The sequence below is a fragment of the Geotrypetes seraphini genome, chromosome 1 (genome assembly GCF_902459505.1).
Source record: "Geotrypetes seraphini chromosome 1, aGeoSer1.1, whole genome shotgun sequence".
NCBI classification, from domain to species: Eukaryota; Metazoa; Chordata; class Amphibia; order Gymnophiona; family Dermophiidae; genus Geotrypetes; species Geotrypetes seraphini.
In genome coordinates, this window is record NC_047084.1 from 382,389,749 (window position 1) to 382,408,303 (window position 18,555).

An 18,555-nucleotide genomic window follows, 5' to 3' on the forward strand; every position below is an offset into this window, starting at 1 on the left:
TCACAATTTATTTAGGGTCCAGGGATGTTTCACGCTCGAATAACCCAGTTGGGTTTATAAAGCTTTCAACTCGACATTACAGGCTGGTCCTGATTATTGAGTTGTGTAGACTGAGGACCCATCAAAAAAAAATTTTTAAAAAATTTCAAAATTTAAAGTTATAGCAAGCTATCTCCTATGATCCACTAGTATCCTTTTTTGTAGCGACATTTGGATATTCTTCCCTATTGGGTTTTATGTGATTTCAAATACATTGATATATCTCGGTAACATAGTTACATGAAATAACTACTTCTGATGGTTATGGTTATGGGTACAGGTAGGGATGCCGTAGAATACTTGTGGGGACCCTGAATGGGTTTGATTCCAATGGGGGTGGGTGAAATTTCTGTCCCTGTGCAACACTGGTTGGAAGATGGGACGCTGAGGTGAGGAATATTCATAGCTAATAGTTTAGATTCCAAAAGATCACTACCCGTTAGCAGACTTCTTTCACACAAAATGATGCAAAAAAGAAAATGTTTCTTCTTTACCTAAACTTATCGAAGCTGCAACATTTCTTGCTTCATCTCAAATGGTTTTTGTCACCCTCATCTGATCAATCTGTTATGTATTGCTTATCATCCTTAGGAGAGTTTTTCAGCTTCTCCCCTCATGATGAAAGGCCCAAACTTTTTTCCCTTCTGACCCTTTTCTTAACTGGATTTAAAGGGACTTCGGGTAACTGAGTACAGGGAGAAACAAATAGATTTCCACCTCTTTTTTTTTTTTTTTTTGAATGACCACATTACAGATTTTTGGGCGGGGGAAACAGGTTCCCTGCTGCAGTGCTACACTGATCACGGCAGGGAGGTTCCCTTCCCACAATCAACTCGGTGGCAACGCGATTCTCTAACCAGCACCTGTGACATGAGAATCGTGGTGGTTAGATGGTCACAGACAGATGCGATTCTATATAGGATGCTATGTGCGATTCTCAAAAGCATCCTGTAAAGAATCCGGCTTGTTATGTCCAGAAGATTGACAAGCTATTAATTTTGGTAAGGACTTTTACGTTAAGTGCTTGTTTTTATTGTGATTTTCCTGAATGTTTTGTATTTGGATTTTTGTATTTTGTACACCATTAAGGACTGAGGGATATGTGCAGTGTATAAATAAACATTTTGTATTTGTATGCCACATTTGTTTGATAAATTAGATGTGTTTCCAGCGGCAATTGATTGGGCTACTTTTTGGGCTACTCGAACACAATTTGGGTTACTTTTGGGTTACTTTTTGCCATGAGTTTAGCTAGAAATTTTTTTTGCCATCTGGAAACCTTAGTGGTCAGGCTGGCCAGTCCTGACAGGGGGACTAGTGCAGCAGAAAAGCACAGCAGTGGGAGATTCCGCAGGAAGCTATACACTGGCAGAGAAGTCTTGAAGGAGAATTAGCCAGAGGTCCCAGTAGAGCCTGGAGTCGAGTAAGGGCTCAGGCTTAATGATTAGAAGTGGGACCAGTGAAGAACAGTCAGGACCGGTGGAGACCCAAGAGGCCATGGAGTAAGGAACTGATGGTGGCCCAACAAGAAGAAAGAAGGTTGAAGTCCAAGGCGGATGGGGGGAAGGGACTGATGGCTGATCAACGGTGGGACTAGCAGGGCCAGTGGTCCCACCCCTGCTAGTTCCACCGGCAACCGGCAAAGTGACCAGTAAATGGCATTGGTAGCAGTCCCTAGGAAGCAGCCTGGTAGATTGAGGAGCATCCGGCGGAGGGACCGGCTGGGATGGTGGCAACTGGCAGAGTGACTGGTAAATGGCATTGGAAGCTCTCAAAGATCTGCGGGACCAATGGTCAGCATTGAAAACCAGCCAACACCTACATAGCCAGAGGATGAAGCATTGCCAATCCCCCCTCCTGTACCCAAGGACTTCCCATGCCCCCTCATATTTAGATTTTTCACATTCTTTTCCATTTTCATGTGTTTTTTTTTTCTTTTGCTAGTTTCATACATTTTTATATTGCATTAATTTTATACATGCTAGAACTTTTGTATATTGATTGTAGATACGTTGAGTATAATGGATTTCTATGCATTAATATTTTTTTAGATGTCCAACAGATCAAGGGCATAATACCAAATGCACATTCCTATCTGTGTCTTATACCTGTGCTTCTGATTATGCTCTCCTTCACTGCTTTGCTGTGCCACAGACTTTTGATCCAATTTTTCATCTCGTAGTTGAGACACTTTTGATGCTAAAAACTAGAAGTAAATGAAACAATAAAAATGTTACTTTTTAAAGAATCATGTGAATCCAGAGTATTCTTGACACTGCAGACTTGTCAACACCTGATTTTCTCTTATGTTCATCCTAGAAATGTACTTACAGGATACTGAAGCAGATGTGAAAGCAAATACTCATGAACAGTTATATTATACTGTAGAACAGTGGTTCCCAAACCCTGTCCTGGGGGACCCCCAGCCAGTCGGGTTTTCAAGATATCCCTAATGAATATGCATGAGAGAGATTTGCATACCTGTCGCTTCCATTATATGCAAATCTCTCTCATGCATATTCATTAAGGATATCTTGAAAACCTGACTGGCTGGGGGTCCCCCAGGACAGGGTTTGGGAACCACTGCTGTAGAACATAAGCATAGGGCAATGCTGTGAGTCTACTATCCTGCTCTGCATGTTCAGAAATCCTTAGTGAACTCTGGTAATGTTTCATTCAAAATGACACTGAAGGTATTTTATCTACAAAGGAACAAGCCTCAGATTGTGGAGCATCACCCACTTCGGGTTTTCTTAAGAAGAAATTCCAATTCTTCTGCTCCTCTGTTGGTTCTGTTCTGAAATGAACTGTTAGGTTAACTATTTTCAGTAAAGAGTTTATGAAGTTTATTAAGCTCGTAATTAATGAACTAAAGAGGCTTTTTTTAAAGAATTATTTTATTATATCAATAAGAGATTTAATAAAGGTTTAAAAATATAACTTTAGTGAAAGGAAGGTAGGCTGGGTTCAAGCCAGTGACGTAAAGAGGAGCAGGAGAATTGGAATTTCTTCTTAAGAAAACTCGAAGTGGGTGATGCTCCACAATCTGAGGCTTGTTCCTTTGTAGATAAAATACCTGCAGTATCATTTTGGTTTTCACCAGTGGTTCTGAGGTTTTGATTTAACAATTGGGTGACCACAAGTTTTTTCATTGTAATGTTTCATTCAAGGCATTTTGTATCGTATTTACCTCAGAGACTAAAAGGTAATGGTGCTTCCTATGATTCCCTTCCCTTTTCTCCCTCCCCCCCCAACATAGTAAAGCCTCCTGTCCCCCTCCCCCACTGGACCTCCTCCAAAAGCAGTGGTGTAGCAAGGGAGGTTGGTGTCCAGGATGGTGGCGCCTGGCATCACCATGCTGTATGCTTCCCCCACTCTTCCCTGCAGCTTGAGCGCACCACCCTGCGTACTTCTTGAAATGTTCACCATCACAAGAAGCATCTTCCACCCTCTGCTCACGTCAGCCTCGGCTCCCTTCTGACATCACATGCTGGTCCCATGACCAGGAAGTGATAACAGAAAGAAGGCGGGGCTGGCTTGAGCAGCAAGTGGAAGATGCTCGTGCCGGTGAACGCGAAGGGGTGGAGGGGTACTAGCGCTCCCTGCAAAACCCCAAAGATCACATGCTGAAAAGGAAATCAGTGAACCTAAAGGTGTACATTCATATCGACCCACTGTGTGCGAGCCCAGCTGCTAAAGCTCTAGCAGTTACAGAGTAAGTGTTTGCTCATTGGAGAGCTGAATTAGCAATGACTCTAGTGAATTCTGCAAAAAAAAAAAAAAAAAAAAAGGGACTTGGCACCTCATTTGGTGGTACCAACTTTGGCACAATGCCCCCACTCCCTCCTTTATTAGTGCTGACTCCAGCACCACATCCTTCTTATTCTCTCCCTTTACCAAACACCCCCTTCTTTCTGCTCTACTATGACTAGTACCATTAAACCCCACTCCCCTTTTTACCTGGCCCAAATTATATGGAAGGATATAAGATGGCACCCCACTATAACAGTACCCCCTCATTCATGGTGCCCTGCATAGCCACAAAGGTCATAGATCCCAAAAGCTAGCCTGTAGCAGAGCTGTGCTGACAATGAGAATGGAAAGTATAATCACAATAGTAGAGGATAAAAATTATGCTTGCCACACTATATAATTTTTTATTCAAACCTTACCCCCTCTTCTACTAAACCGTGCTAGCGGTTTTAGCGCCGGGAGCCGCACTGAATGACTCGTGCTGCTCCTGACGCTCATAAGAACTCTATGAGTGTCGGGAGCAGCGCAGGCCATTCAGCGCGGCTCCCTGCGCTAAAACCGTTAGCGCGGTTTAGTAGAAGAGGAGGTTAGTGCTAGCATTATTCTAATAAATGTTGGTTCTTCAGTATTGTGATATTATTATCTTTTTTTTTTTTTAATGAACCCATTAAATGTATAATTCAATAATGTTATAATTTTGTAATGTGTTCAGAGCTCCTTCACATAGATCATGGAAAGTGGAGCATTAGCTAGATTGTGAGCCTTTGGGACAGATAGGGTATTTTTTCTCAAGTACCTTAGGTCAGTAAAATGCAGGAGCGGTATATCAAATCTTAAATAAACATAAGTCCTGTGATATGTGGAACCATCATCACAGCATTGAGTTCCCATTCCACCACCAAATACATTTTCTAAACAGGAACTATTATTCCAGCAAATAAACAATCCTTTATAAGTATTGGAAATATTGGGGTCCTTTTATTAAGGCATGCTAAATGCTAAGGTTTTGTAAAAAGGGGGTGGGGGGGAGTTAGGATAAATAAAATAAATTGATCTGAATACATTTCAAACAGTAATGAATAAAATCCTGAGTAAATATGTGAATCCATAACAGAAATAATAATAAAAAAAAAATCATTGGCACCCATCCAGAAGGGTTAAAAACAGTATTTCCCTCTAGTAAAAAGACTCAAGTCCTCACACATTTTAAAATGAAATGACAAGTAAACTTAGAAAACATATTACAGCTCAAAAGGTGCTGTATATGACACTACTTACCAACAGAGGTTCTCTCCAAGAAAGCACAGCAACATGATGTGTTGCTTTTAGAATTTTTATTGACACTTTTTCTGATGTTTTCACTTTTATTTTGTTTTAATGTCAGTTTTCTTACATTATCTCTATCTATTTTTGAGTTTTGTTTTCCTCCAAAAAGGTTTTGCTCACATATTACATACTGTTAATACATAAACGGTTTATTAAGTTGAGTTTGGTCAGACACTACATTTCCCATGGATCTGCATTTTTGTCCTGCCCCTTCAGTGACTCATTGACATACAGCTTAATCTAGCGAATAGCGTCTTTGATGATGCACTTCCTGTGCTCATGTCTCGCTATCAGGATCATTCAAATTGAGTGTCACCTTGTGGGAGCCATCTCACGGTTTGGCGTCCTGTTCTGAAAGGTATGTCCTCTGTATGCTATGCTATGCAGATTTTAATTTGTCTGGGACACATCAGAAAGAGACTTTTAATTATTTACATTCTTTTCTTTTGTGCTCCTAGAAACCTAATCAGTCGGGATACACCCTGAGGCAGCATGAATTTGTGAAACGCTGGCCACCGTTGGTGTACCGATCAGTTTAGATAAGTGGAATAATTCCTCTATTATTTAATTTTCGTTGGCACATTACAGCACAGCATAAAACTTTATCACATAATGAAGGTTTTTTTGCCAGTGAGCTTGACCACCTCTTTGAGCCGTTTTGGTGAGGTGGGAGGCTTTTTCCTTCATTTTTGGGATTGAGTTAGGTCTATGCTGTTCCTGTCTTACATTTCTGGACATCTTCACATTCAGTGTTGAAAGTGTTTACCCTATCTACCAATCTACTTGTAAAACACTCCATGATTTTGTTTTCTAGCCACTGGGAATGGAATCTGCAAAGATGGCACCAAAGGGCAAAGGTGAGACCACGCAGACACCTATGGCCGAGAATAACGTTACGGAGGATCCTGCTGTCATAACATCTGACCATAAGAATTGCCGCTGCTGGGACAGACCGGTGGTCCATCACGCTCAGCAGTCTGCTCCCACGGCGGCCCCCAGGTCAAAGACCAGTGCCCTAATTGAGATCAACCCTACCTGCGTACCCTTCAGTTCAACAGGAACTTATCTAATTTTGTCTTGAATCCCTGGAGGATGTTTTCCCCTATAACAGCCTCCAGAAGGGCGTTCCAGTTTTCCACCACTCTCTGGGTGAAGAAGAACTTCCTTACGTTTGTACAGAATAAATCTGTCCCCTTTTAACTTTAGAGTGCCCTCTCGTTCTTCCTACCTTGGAGAGGGTGAACAACCTATCTTTATCTACTAAGTCTATTCCCTTCAGTATCTTAAATGTTCTCCTCTTTTCAAGGAAGAACAAGGCCCAGTTTCTCTAATCTCTCGCTGTTCGGCAACTCCTCTAACTCCTTTACCATTTTAGTCGCTCTTCTCTAGACCCTTTCGAGTAATACAGGGTCCTTCTTCATGTACGGCGACCAGTACTGGACGCAGTATTCCAGGTGAGGGCGTACCATAGCCCAGTACAGCGGCATTATAACCTTCTCTTATCTGTTCGTGATCCCCTTCTTAATCATTACTAGCATTTTGTTCGCCCTTTTTGCTGCCGCCGCGCATTGCACGGATGGCTTCATCAACTTGTCAACCAGTACTCCCAAGTTTCTCTCCTGGGGTCTCTCTCCTGGGGGGGTCTCTACACTACCCCGGACATCCTGTATTTATGTATAAAATATTTGTTACCGACATGCATCGCCTTACACTTATCCATGTTGAACCTCATTTGCCATGTCGCAGCCCATTTCACAAGCGTGTTTATGCGATGCAGCAGATCTTCACAGTCCTCCTGCATCTTCACTACTCTGGATAACTTTGTATCGTCTGCAAATTTAATCACCTCATTTGTCGTACCAATTTCCAGATCGTTTATAAATATGTTGAAGAGCATGGGCCCAAGCACCGAACCCTGCGGCACTCCACTGTGACGCTTTTCCAGTCCAAGTATTGTCCATTTACCCCCACTCTCTGTTTCCTATCCGCCAGCCAGTTTTTAATCCACATGAGTACTTCACCCTCGATTCCATGACTTGCAATTTTTGGAAGTAGTTGTTCATGTGGAACCTTGTCGTACGCCTTCTGAAAGTCCAGATATACAATGTCAACCAGGTCACCCTTGTCTATCCACCTGTTTACTCCCTCAAAGAAGTGCAGCAAGTTAGTCAAGCAAGATCTTCCTTTGCTGAAGCCATGCTGGCTTGTCCTCATCAGATTGTCTGTCAAGGTGCTCAATGATGCGGTCCTTTATCAGCGCCTCTACTATCTTTCTCGGTACCGAGGTCAGACTCACCGATCTGTAGTTTCCAAGATCACCCCTCAAACCTTTCTTGAAGATTGGCGTAACATTCATCACCTTCCAGTCTTCTGGAATCCTCCCCGATTTGATCGACAGATTGGATATTAGTTGAAGCAGTTCAGCTATAGCCCCTTTCAGTTCCTTGATTACTCTCAGATGGATGCCATTCAGTCCCGGAGATTTATCATTTTTAAGCCTATCAATCTGCCTGCATACCTCTTCTAGACTTACCGTCAACCCTGTCAGTTTCCCATCTTTATTTTCCGTGTATAGCCTGTCGGCTTCCGGTATGTTGTGTATATCCTCTTTGGTAAACACAGATGCAAAAAATGTTTTCAGTTTGTCGGCGATAGCTTTGTCCTCCTTTAGCACTCTCTTTATCCCATGGTCATCCAACAGCCCCACCGCTTCCTTCGCGGGTCATTTCCCCTTAATATATCAAAAGAACGGCTTGAAGTTTTTTGCCTCCTTGGCTATATTTTCCTCGTAGTCTCTTTTGGCCCCCTAGCTGAAGTACATGCACTGTTTATAGAAATACGAAATAAAGTTAAGGGGATGCGAAGTGAACTTACCAAGCTCACGGCAGACCTCCACGGCAAAATAGCTGAACTTGTCACATGGGTGGGAGAGGTGGAAGTACAGATGGAAAAGCAACATAAGGCCCTCACTCAAGTGGACATACAGTATAAGGAGCTTTTATTGCAGCAAACTTATATGTTCAACAAACATGTATACAGAGAGTGCATTTCTAGATGTGCTTCCTTTTGTGGTTTGGGGGAGATTGGGGGAGGAAGGGAGGCAGGGCCAATAACAATTGTTTTTTTCTGGTGGGTTGGTCACCCTAACATTATAAAGCTTTTGATTTAGAGAAATGCCTAGGATTTCTGAACTGAGATTGCTTTCTATGAATGTGCAGGGTCTGATTGTACCTGTGAAGTGCCACCTCCTGTATAAAGAGATGGCGTGTCACCGAGCCAACATAGTCTTCTTGCAGGAAATGCACCTGCTTAATCCTCCCTGGTTTCCTGGGATTTATTGTGCTTCTAATCAGCAGAATAAAAAGATCAAAGGTGTAGTAATTTTGTTTCACAAAGATTTCCAGGCATGGGTAACAAAGCTGGTACAGGACCTGGAAGGGTGCTATTTGTTCCTGTGTGTCCATATTAATGATCAACTGTACAAACTCTTTAATATATATGCTCCCAATGTGGAACAAGGAAAAATTTTTCAACAGATTGAAGGAGTCCTGCAGAAACAACTAAAGAGCATACTACTATTGGGAGGGGGGGGGACTGAAATCTAGTGAAAAATCCTATTTTGGACAGCTCTTCCAAAAAAACCCACATGGCAGTGTTTGATAGAGGCATGCTACAGATCTTATTACGCTGAAGGCTACATAACATTTGGAGAGCTCTGCATCCTGGGGCAGAGATATTACATTACATTACATTGGTGTCTTCTATTCCAATACCTTTCAATTCTAGGCGGTTTACAACAAGAGTTGGCCTGGGCATTCCCAGGGAGAATACATGGTTAACAGATGTAGTATGCGTCAAGATCTGTGGAGGGTCAATCAGGTTTAGTTAGATCAGGGGTCTAAAAGTCCCTCCTTGAGGGCCGCAATCCAGTCAGGTTTTCAGGATTTCCCCAACGAGTATGCATGAGATCTATGTGCATGCACTGCTTTCAATGCATATTCATTGGAGAAATCCTGAAAACCCAACTGGATTGCAGCCCTCAAGGAGGGACTTTGAGATCCCTGAGTTAGATCATTTGACAAATTTCTTGAATAGAAAAGTCTTAAATTCTTTCCTGAATGTTTTGTAGTTGGGCATCATAGCCAGCAGATTGGAGAGGTGGCGGTCTAAACTAAACTAAACTAAACCTTAAGTTTTTATACCGCATCATCTCCACGGATGTTGTGGAGCTCGGCACGGTTTACAAGAACTTAAAATATAGGAAGAGAAGGAAAAAAAAAAGTTTACATGAACTTATATATAGAAGAGAAGAGTAAGGGGATACATTTTAGTGAAAAGCCAGGTTTTCAGTTGCCTGCGGAATAATTGGAGGGAGCCCAGGTTCCGCAGTGGGGTAGTAAGGTCGTTCCAAAGACCTGTGATTTTGAAGAGAAGGGATTTTCCCAGTTTGCCTGCATAGCGAACACCGTTTAGAGAGGAGAAGGATAATTTATACCTTTGGGTGGGTCTGGTAGAATCAGGACTCGAGGAGTTATAAGATAGTGGGATTAAGGGAGGAAGGATGCCGTGAATGATCTTAAAAGCTAGGCAAGAGCATTTTTATTCAGACTACTTATTCCATATTCTGTTAAAAGAACTTTAAGATCGAGTGAACGGAACCTTTTATCAATTCCTACGTTAAAAGTAATTAATACAAGAAGACAATTTATCTTTTCATGTACAGCTCCCCAGGTCTGGAATGCGCTTCCCATGTTTTTACGGGAGGAGAAAGTGTTTGGGAAATTTAAAAGCGAATTAAAAACTTTTTTGTTTAAAGACGCATTTGCAAATTAATTAAATTTTATTACACAGTGTTATTCTAGTTAATTATTTTTTTACCCATTTTTTAATCTCCTTATGTGTTTTCCCTGTAAGTTCTTTCTTTACTATAAAAAAATGTATTTCTTTCCCTCTTAACCTTTGTTTACGTTATAATTGAAATTGTTTGTATTGTTGTTGTTTCCTTATATGTATATTTTATTGTACATCGCTTAGAATTCTGATTAAGCGATTTAACAAGCAACCTAATAAACTTGAAACTTGAAACTTGAAATGGATTCTGGAAATCACTGGGAGCCAGTGAAGTTTGGCTAGGAGTGGGGAGACATGGTCAGACTTGCGTTTTGCAAAGATCAACTTGGCTGCAATATTCTGGATTAGCTGGAGTCTTTGAAGACTTTTTTTGATAGGCTTAAGTAGATGGCATTGCAGTAGTCTAATTTGGAGAGGATGATGGATTGGACAAGGACAGCAAAATGTTGTTGGCGAAAATAGGATCTTACTTTCCTCAGCATGTGGAGGCTGAAAAAGCATGATTTAGCCAAGGAGTTGAGATGGTCATTGAGGGAGACAGAAGAATCGATAATGATGCCAAGGACCTTGCTTGAGAACTCAAGCTGCAGTGCAGCGCCTGAGGGTAGTGCGAAGTCTTAATAATAATAGGGCAGGTGTTCTAATTTTGGGCCGAGCCAGAGTAATTTTGTTTTTGATTCATTCAATTTCATCTGTACCGAGAAGGACCAGGAATGGAGTCTCATTATGCAAGCTGTAATGTTTTTGTGGAGGTTGGTGAGGTTCTGGTCTGTCTCAAGGAGGACAAGGATGTCATCAGCATATGTGTAGATTGTTTCAAGGAGAGATAATTGGAGGAGTTTCAGGGAGGACATATAGATGTTAAAGAGAATAGGGGATAGGGGTGATCCCTGAGGGACACCGCAAGCTGGTGTCCAAGGAACGGACATGGTGCCATTTGTGTTGACAGTATAGGAGCGAGAGCTTAGGAAGTTTGATAACCACTTTAGGATGGTGGATTCAATTCCTATCTCGGAAAGTTGATAAAGTAGTATGTCGTGGTGGACAACATCGAAAGCTGCAGAGAGATCAAATTGTAATAGGACAGCGAATTTGTTACGAGAATGCATTTGTTGCACCTTAGAAATTAAGGAAACTAGGAGGGATTCGGTGCTGAAGCTGGGTCTGAAGCCATATTGGTAGGGATGGAGGATAGAGAATCTCTCTAGGTAAGAAGAGAGCTGGGTGGCGACTATGGCCTCTAGCAGTTTAGTTAGGAGAGGGATATTTGCTATGGGGCAGTAGTTAGATGGTAAGGAAGGGTCGAGATCAGCTTTTTTCAGAAGAGGGGACAAGGCAATGTGTCCCATTTCTGTGGAGAACAGGCCCGATAGTAAAGCAGAATTTATAAGCCTGGTAAGGGAGGAGATGGCCTGCGCGGGAATGTTTTCGTAAAGGTAGGAAAGGAAAGGATCCAGGATGCAATTGCAGGATTTCAGTTTGAGACAGAGTTTAGAGATCTGGGATTTGGATACACGTTCAAAGGCAGTCCAGGATCTATCAGCAGGGATAGGGTTGGAGTCGTTGGGAGGCAGAGAATTGTAAGAGACTGCTGGGGGAAAAGAACTCCGTAAGGTAGTAATCTTTTCATTGAAAAATTTAGCTAGGTCGTTTGCAGATGGGGGGAAAAGGGGAAAGGTGGAGTCGTTTTTTGAGGTTAGGTTGCGCCAGATGTTGAACAGTGTACTATTTTGGTTTTTTGATCTGGTGATTTTATCTCCATAGAAATTCTTCCTTGCTTTTTTTAGTACTGTGTTATAGAATTTGATTTTGTCTCTCCAGGATTTTCTGTCTGAAGGGGATTTCGATTTTTTCCATTTACGTTCCAGGGCTCAACATTTCTGCTTTAATTCCCTGTGGTATGGAAGATACCAGGGAGCCTTGCGGGAGTGGGAGATAGGTTTAGTAGACAAAGGGGCAAGAGCACGGTAGGTAGTCCCGGAAAGGGTTACTGCTCTGGTGGCTAATAGTCCGTTGTATATTTTTTTGCTTTGTATGCCTTTGATTTGGGGGTAGGTAAAGTGTGCATGAGTTCTCCTTGGTCTCGATGTGTTTTTCCTGATTAGGTGGTTGCTCAGATAGCTTGGTCCGTTTCCATTTAGGGTTTTGAATAGGGTGCAGTTGAATTTGAATTGTATACGTGCTTGTACTGGGAGCCAGTGTGAATCTTGGAAAGCGGTGGTAATGTGTTCATATTTTTTCAGTGAGAAAATCAGTCTAAGAGCTGTATTTTGGACTGTTTGTAATTGTTTTAGCATGTTGGTTGGGCATGGCAGGTATAGGATGTTAGAGTAGTCCAGGAGTCCTAGGATTAACACTTGTACCAAAAGTTTGAATATACCTTTTATTCAGCAGTGCATATCTCAGAAACCTGCATAGACTTTTGGTTAGATGATAGTATGATATGTCAGCAGGTAAAGCAGTGCACTCTTCAGACTAGTGTCCTGGCGGATCATGCCTTGGTTATTGCTAGTGATGGGGGGGGGGGCATCTCGTTGGTCCACTCAGTGGTGGTTTAATGATAGCTTTCTACTTGACCCCAAACAGGTGGCTCAATTGGCTCAGGAAATTAGAGTATATAAAACTAAATGATATTGACAATGTTAATCCCATACTTGATACTATTGTGGGAAACATTGAAGGCTGTCATAAGGGGTAAAGCGATAGCGTTACAAGCCCATGTCAGGAAATTAAACACATGAGGTGAACAAGCTAAGAGACAGACGCTGAGGGAGATTGAGGAGAGGGTGAGGGCTAGATCAGAACAAGAAAGGGCACAATTAGCCAAACTAAAAATATAATTGAAAGACCTAGAGTTGGCTTCTATCGAGTCGGCCCTAAATATAATTTTTTACCTAACCTATTGTTTTAGCCATTTATGTTTTGCCTATCCTATATCAATTGTAGTTCTTCCCCATCCGTCCCTTTGTTGCCGTATGTCTGTGCAAGTCACTTGTTTTCCCTGTTTTAATATACGTCTCAATGTAACTGTTTCACTTGTTTTAATGTAATTTTATTATGTTAACCACTTAGAAATTAGATTAAGCGGTCAAACAAATATTTTAATAAACTTGAAACTTTGAGTTTAATAATAGAACTAGTAAGCTATTGGCTCAGAGTCTGAAAAAGCAAGCTACAAGAAATAATATTATGAGCATTATTGACTCCCAAGGGGTGAAATGTACATCTATACCTGCCATAGGAGAGGCTTTCATACAGTATTATAATGAATTATATTAAGCAGATTTGAGGTCCATGGAGGCTGCAATAGAGGGTTATTTGAATTCAGACCCCCTAAAGCAGTGGTCTCAAATGCTCGGCCCGAGTGCCACATGTGGCCTGCCAGGTACTATTTTGAAGCCCTCGGTATGCTTATCAGAATCACAAAAGTAAAATAAAATAGTTTCTTGATCATATGTCTCTTTAGCTATAAATTACAATATTATTATTAAGACTTAGCCAAAAGGAAAGATTTAGAAACTATAAAGAGTTTTACCTCATGAAAAATTGTCATTTCTTTAATAAGACATTGACTATTTTTTTCTGAGGCCTTCCAAGTATCTACCGTATTTTCACGCATATAACGCGCGCGTTATACGCGTTTTTACCTACCGCGCATACCCCTCGCGCGTTATAAGCGTGAGCGCGGTATACAAAATTTTTTTTACATAGTTCCCACCCCGCCCGACGCCCGATTCACCCCCCCCAGCAGGACCGCTCGCACCCCCACCCCGAACGACCGCTCGCACGCGCTCCCACCCGCACCCGCATCCACGATCGGAGCAAGAGGGAGCCCAAGCCCTCTTGCCCGGCCGACTCCCCAACTCCCCGACAATATCGGGCCAGGAGGGAGCCCAAACCCTCCTGGCCACGGCGACCCCCTACCCCCACCCCGCACTACATTACGGGCAGGAGGGATCCCAGGCCCTCCTGCCCTCGACGCAAACCCCCCTCCCTCCAACGACCGCCCCCCCCCAAGAATCTCCGACCGCCCCCCCAGCCGACCCGCGACCCCCCTGGCCGACCCCCACGACACCCCCACCCCCCTTCCCCGTATTTTTGGTAGTTGGCCGGACAGACGGGAGCCAAACCCGCCTGTCCGGCAGGCAGCCAACGACGGAATGAGGCCGGATTGGCCCATCCGTCCCAAAGCTCTGCCTACTGGTGGGGCCTAAGGCGCGTGGGCCAATCAGAATAGGCCCTGGAGCCTTAGGTCCCACCTGGGGGCGCGGCCTGAGGCACATGGGCCCAACCCGACCATGTGCCTCAGGCCGCGCACGGAGAGGCGGGGCAGTGCACGGAAAGTCAGGGAGGGTGAACGGATAGTCGGGACAGCGCACGGAGAGTCGGGGAGAGCGAAAGGAGAGTCGGGGTGGCCAGAGGAGAGTCGGGGCGGGCGAAAGGACAGTCGGGCTGCATGCGCGGTATACCCGTGAGCGCGGTATACCCGTGAGCGCGGTATACAAAAGTTTTTGTACATAAAATCGTGGTTTCTGCGCGCTATACCCGTGTGCGCGTTTTACACGGGTGCGCGTTATCTGCGTGAAAATACGGTACTTATCCAAAATGTGGCCCTGCAAAGGGTTTTAATTTGAGACTGCTGCACTAGAGGCTCTTTTGGAGGGTGAAGCAGTGCAGCTTTCTTGGCCGATAACAGCGAGAGAGGTGGAAGAGGTTATTACCTTATTTCCCCCAAAATAAGACAGTGTCATATATTAATTTGGGACCCAAAAAATGCACTAGGTCTTATTTTCAGGGTAGCTCTTATTTTTTTTCATGTACAATGATCATCTCTCCCTTCCTCTCCTCCACCCCAATTCTTCCTCTTTCCTTTCTCTCCCCCACATGTGCATCTTTCCTCCCCTCTCACCCATCCCCTTGTGCCTTCCCTCTGCAGCATCTTTCTATCCATCCCTCCCATCCCCCATGCAGCGGAACCCTTGCACTGTGCACAGCATCTTTCTATCCCTCCCTACCTCCCATCCCTCTTGCAGCAGAACCCCTGCCCTGCTTCTATCCCTCCCTTCTGTGCAGCTGCAGCAGAACTCTTGAGCAGCCCCCCCCTGCCCACCGCTGCGCAGCCAAGCCCCCGCTGACCATTCCATCCTTCCATCTCTCCTTCCCTTCTGAAACCTGCTGACCACGAGACCTACATACCTCCCTCCACAGAGCAGCGTCAGCAGCACTCTAAACAGGCTGCTTCATGGCCTTCTACCGCTGGGGACATCATCAGTGATGCGGCAGAGGGAATGCCCTGGTGGGAGAAGGCCATGAAGCATCAGCAGCCCGTTTAGAGTGCTGCTGACGCTGCTCTGTGGAGGGAGGTAGTAGGTCTCATGGTCGGAGGGTTGGTGGGGTTTGGACAGGAGGGAGAGATGGAAGAGTCAGCGGGGGTTCAGCTATGTGGTGAGGCAGGGGGCAGAGGGAAGTGCTGCTGCCGGCAAATCCAGGGACTAGGGCTTATATTAAAACCTACCCCGAAAATCATGCTAGGGTTATTTTTGGGGTAGGTCTTATTTTGGGGGAAACATGGTAGTTCTCTCCCCTTGAATACCTCCCCGGGGCTGGATGGGTTCACCGATAAATTTTATAAAATGTTCCAGCAGCTGTTAACCCCTTTGTTGGTATAAGCATATAATAGGCTGGATGAAAACCACTCACTTCCCCAGATGTGGAGATTAGCAGCTGTAACCTTGCTTCATAAACATGGGAAAGACCCAGAAAGTTGCAATTGATATCTAAATTAACAGCTTTGAGACATAATACTTTACCGGCATACCATGAAGTCCAGGATGTCTATGTACAATGGAGGAAACAATTATGTAGAAACTGAGGGGTTTAAAGATCATAATTGACCGCGATTGCTTTGGAGTACTGGGAATTTCTCCTGGAGAGAGGGGGAGGGGAGATTTTACGTGAGTAACTATACAGGGATCTGTTGGAATATCAGTGTTTCTGTGTTATGATGAATCTGTAGCACAACAAAGAAAAATGGGGAGATCCAATGATCCACAGTGAAAACAATCCACCGATGAAAACAAAAACTGTGGATACCTTTTTTTTTTTTTTTCTACTTCAGCTTGTCTATGGTGTTCTTTGCTCACGTTTAAAGACAATAGACTGTTTTCAGTCCAATTCTTTATATGTGAGATTGCAAACCATTGGACTCCTGAGGAAGGAGTATTCGCCGAAACACGGACCATGTAGGGTCCAGTTGGATTTTTATCACAGTATTTTTTATCATTGTACTTTTTTAATTGAATTTTCATGGTTTTATATGTCATTGTTTAATAAATTATCTCCAGAACATCTGTATCCACAGTTTTTGTTTTTATGATGAATCTGTACCTGTATGACCTATTATATTGTACATTTGCTGTGATTTTTTTTTGTTGTTGTTGAATAAATAAACAATTTTAACCTCCCCCCTCCCAAACGATTACAATGAAAACACACAACTGGTATGTACTTCGTGTTTTAGCAGTAGGTTTTCAAGTGCTTCCTTGCTGCTCAGTATTTCTGTCTCTTGTTTTTTCAGACAATCCTTTTGATGTTCTAATGCATTGTGAGCTCCGCTGAGGGTTCCAGCAAGGGCACATCTTCGGTTCTCGGATTTCAGCCATTTGGTTCTCAGTCCTTCCTTCTTCTCTGGACAATGACAATCGCGTCTAGACTCATAACATTCAGAACTACATGTACTGCTGTTTAAACTGAAAATACAATATGAAGATTAAATTAGTCTGCAGCAATCATCCCAAGATAAATAATTGGCATAAGAGATAAATTTGAGCCCCCTGATTAGGAAGTTGTTTAAGACATAGCTCCTGATCTAATTACAGGCTTACAATAGCCAAAGGAAAATTTATGTATCTGGATAATAAGTTAATGTTAGAATTTGTAATGCTTATTGGCATTTCTTTATGCAGTTTGTCCTTTTTCAACTGGGATTTGTTGCCATACACATACCGCTTCATTCTATAACTTCAAATCCTAAATGTAAGCATCATTTGCATGCTGAAATTATATAATACTGGCATTTAAGCAAGCAAGTGCTAGATGATTGCTAAGCTGGGCACCAGCATTTACATATGCTTTTAATACAGCGGAATCCGTGCCCATATACTATTCTAAGAAGGAAGTGGTCCCTTTATAGAATAGTACTTAGCACTCAAGTTTTTCAGTGCCATTAACTGAATTCCCTCCTTAGTGTATAAATGCAATGAGACGTACACATGAGTGGGGCTTAGATGGGGCTTCCACGTACATGCATAAGTTACTGGATACTGTAAGTTACACCCTGAAATGCTGCATATAGGTGTGTACATTTATGCCTGCTAGTGGTGATAGGGCATATATGGGTGTGACTTATGCTAGTATTGTATAACAGAATCTAGGCATCCAGGTGGTGATATAGAATTAATGCTCAGTGCACTGCATCTAGGGGCCTAACTTGTGGCATCCAGTTAGAGAATGACCCCCAAAGAAGGGAATTTAATAATATTTGCACTAACAGTTATAATAATAATAATAATTTTATTCTTATATACTGCCAAAGCCATGGTAGTTCGAGGTGGTTTGCAACAAGAAGAACTGGACAATCATTACAATGAAGTCGTCGAATACATGTGGAAAGGGCGGATACAAGTTGAGTGGGAGAAAGTCAGAGTGTAGAGACATCGAGTACAAGTAGGAAGCGTACATGGTAAGGCATTAAGAGTTCTTGGTTACAAATCGGTTGAACAGGTTTGTTTTAACTAATTTTCTAAAGTTAAGATAGGATGAGAAGTGCTTAATGATGTTACCCAGCCAACCGTTCTGTTGGCCTGCCTGGAAAGCAAGAGTTCTGCCCAGATATCTCTTAAATCAGCAGGTCTTTAATGTTGGGTGGCTAAACATATGTACTCTGCATGTAGGCCTGGTGGAACAATCCAAGTTGAAGTGCGAAACCAGGTATATGGGGGGCCAAACCTTGAATGGATTTGAAACATAGACAGGCAAATTTGAACAACACGCTTGCTTCTAGGGGCAGCCAGTGAAGTTTTTGGTAGTAGGGGGGTTATATGTTCCCATTTTTTATACCAAAAATCAGTCGAACTGCCGAATTTTATATGATTCGGAGTCTTTGGATGGTTTTCTTGAAAGACCCTAGATAAATGGTGCAATAGTCGAACAGGCTTAAAATGGAAGGTTGCACCAGTAAGTGGAATGATGCTGCATCGAAGTACTTTCTGATGGTTCTTAGTTTCCATAATGTCGAGAAGCCTTTTCTAACCAGTAATTCTGTGTGAACATCTAGAGTGAGGTAGCGTCACTCCCAGAATTTTTATGGAGTCAGCAATAGGAAAGATCTGACCGTTCAAGGAAATTAAAGTATCTTTGATTTTTGTCATTCGGACTCGCCAGGAAGAATTTGGTTTTTTCTGAGTTGAGTTTGAGTTTGAATTTAGCCATCCATGATTCGATTTGCTTTAAAATTGATGCCAGGTGATTCTTGGTCTCAGAGGTCAGGCTTGTTAGGGGAAGAACTATGGTGATGTCATCAGCATA

General features: G+C 42.9%; 1 protein-coding gene across 5 annotated transcripts in view; it reads right to left on the reverse strand.

Annotated features, from left to right (window-relative positions):
* The window catches only part of LOC117346450, a 133,409-nt gene that overhangs the window by 92,547 nt on the left and 22,307 nt on the right, over positions 1-18,555 (reverse strand). For all 5 annotated transcript variants that reach the window (XM_033916033.1, XM_033916043.1, XM_033916023.1 and 2 more), the window contains exons 3-4: positions 16,478-16,718; positions 2,148-2,245 (exon numbers count right to left, since the gene is read on the reverse strand). In XM_033916033.1, coding sequence (XP_033771924.1) covers positions 2,148-2,245; positions 16,478-16,718 — 339 coding nt within the window. The remainder of the gene's footprint in view (positions 1-2,147; positions 2,246-16,477; positions 16,719-18,555) is intronic.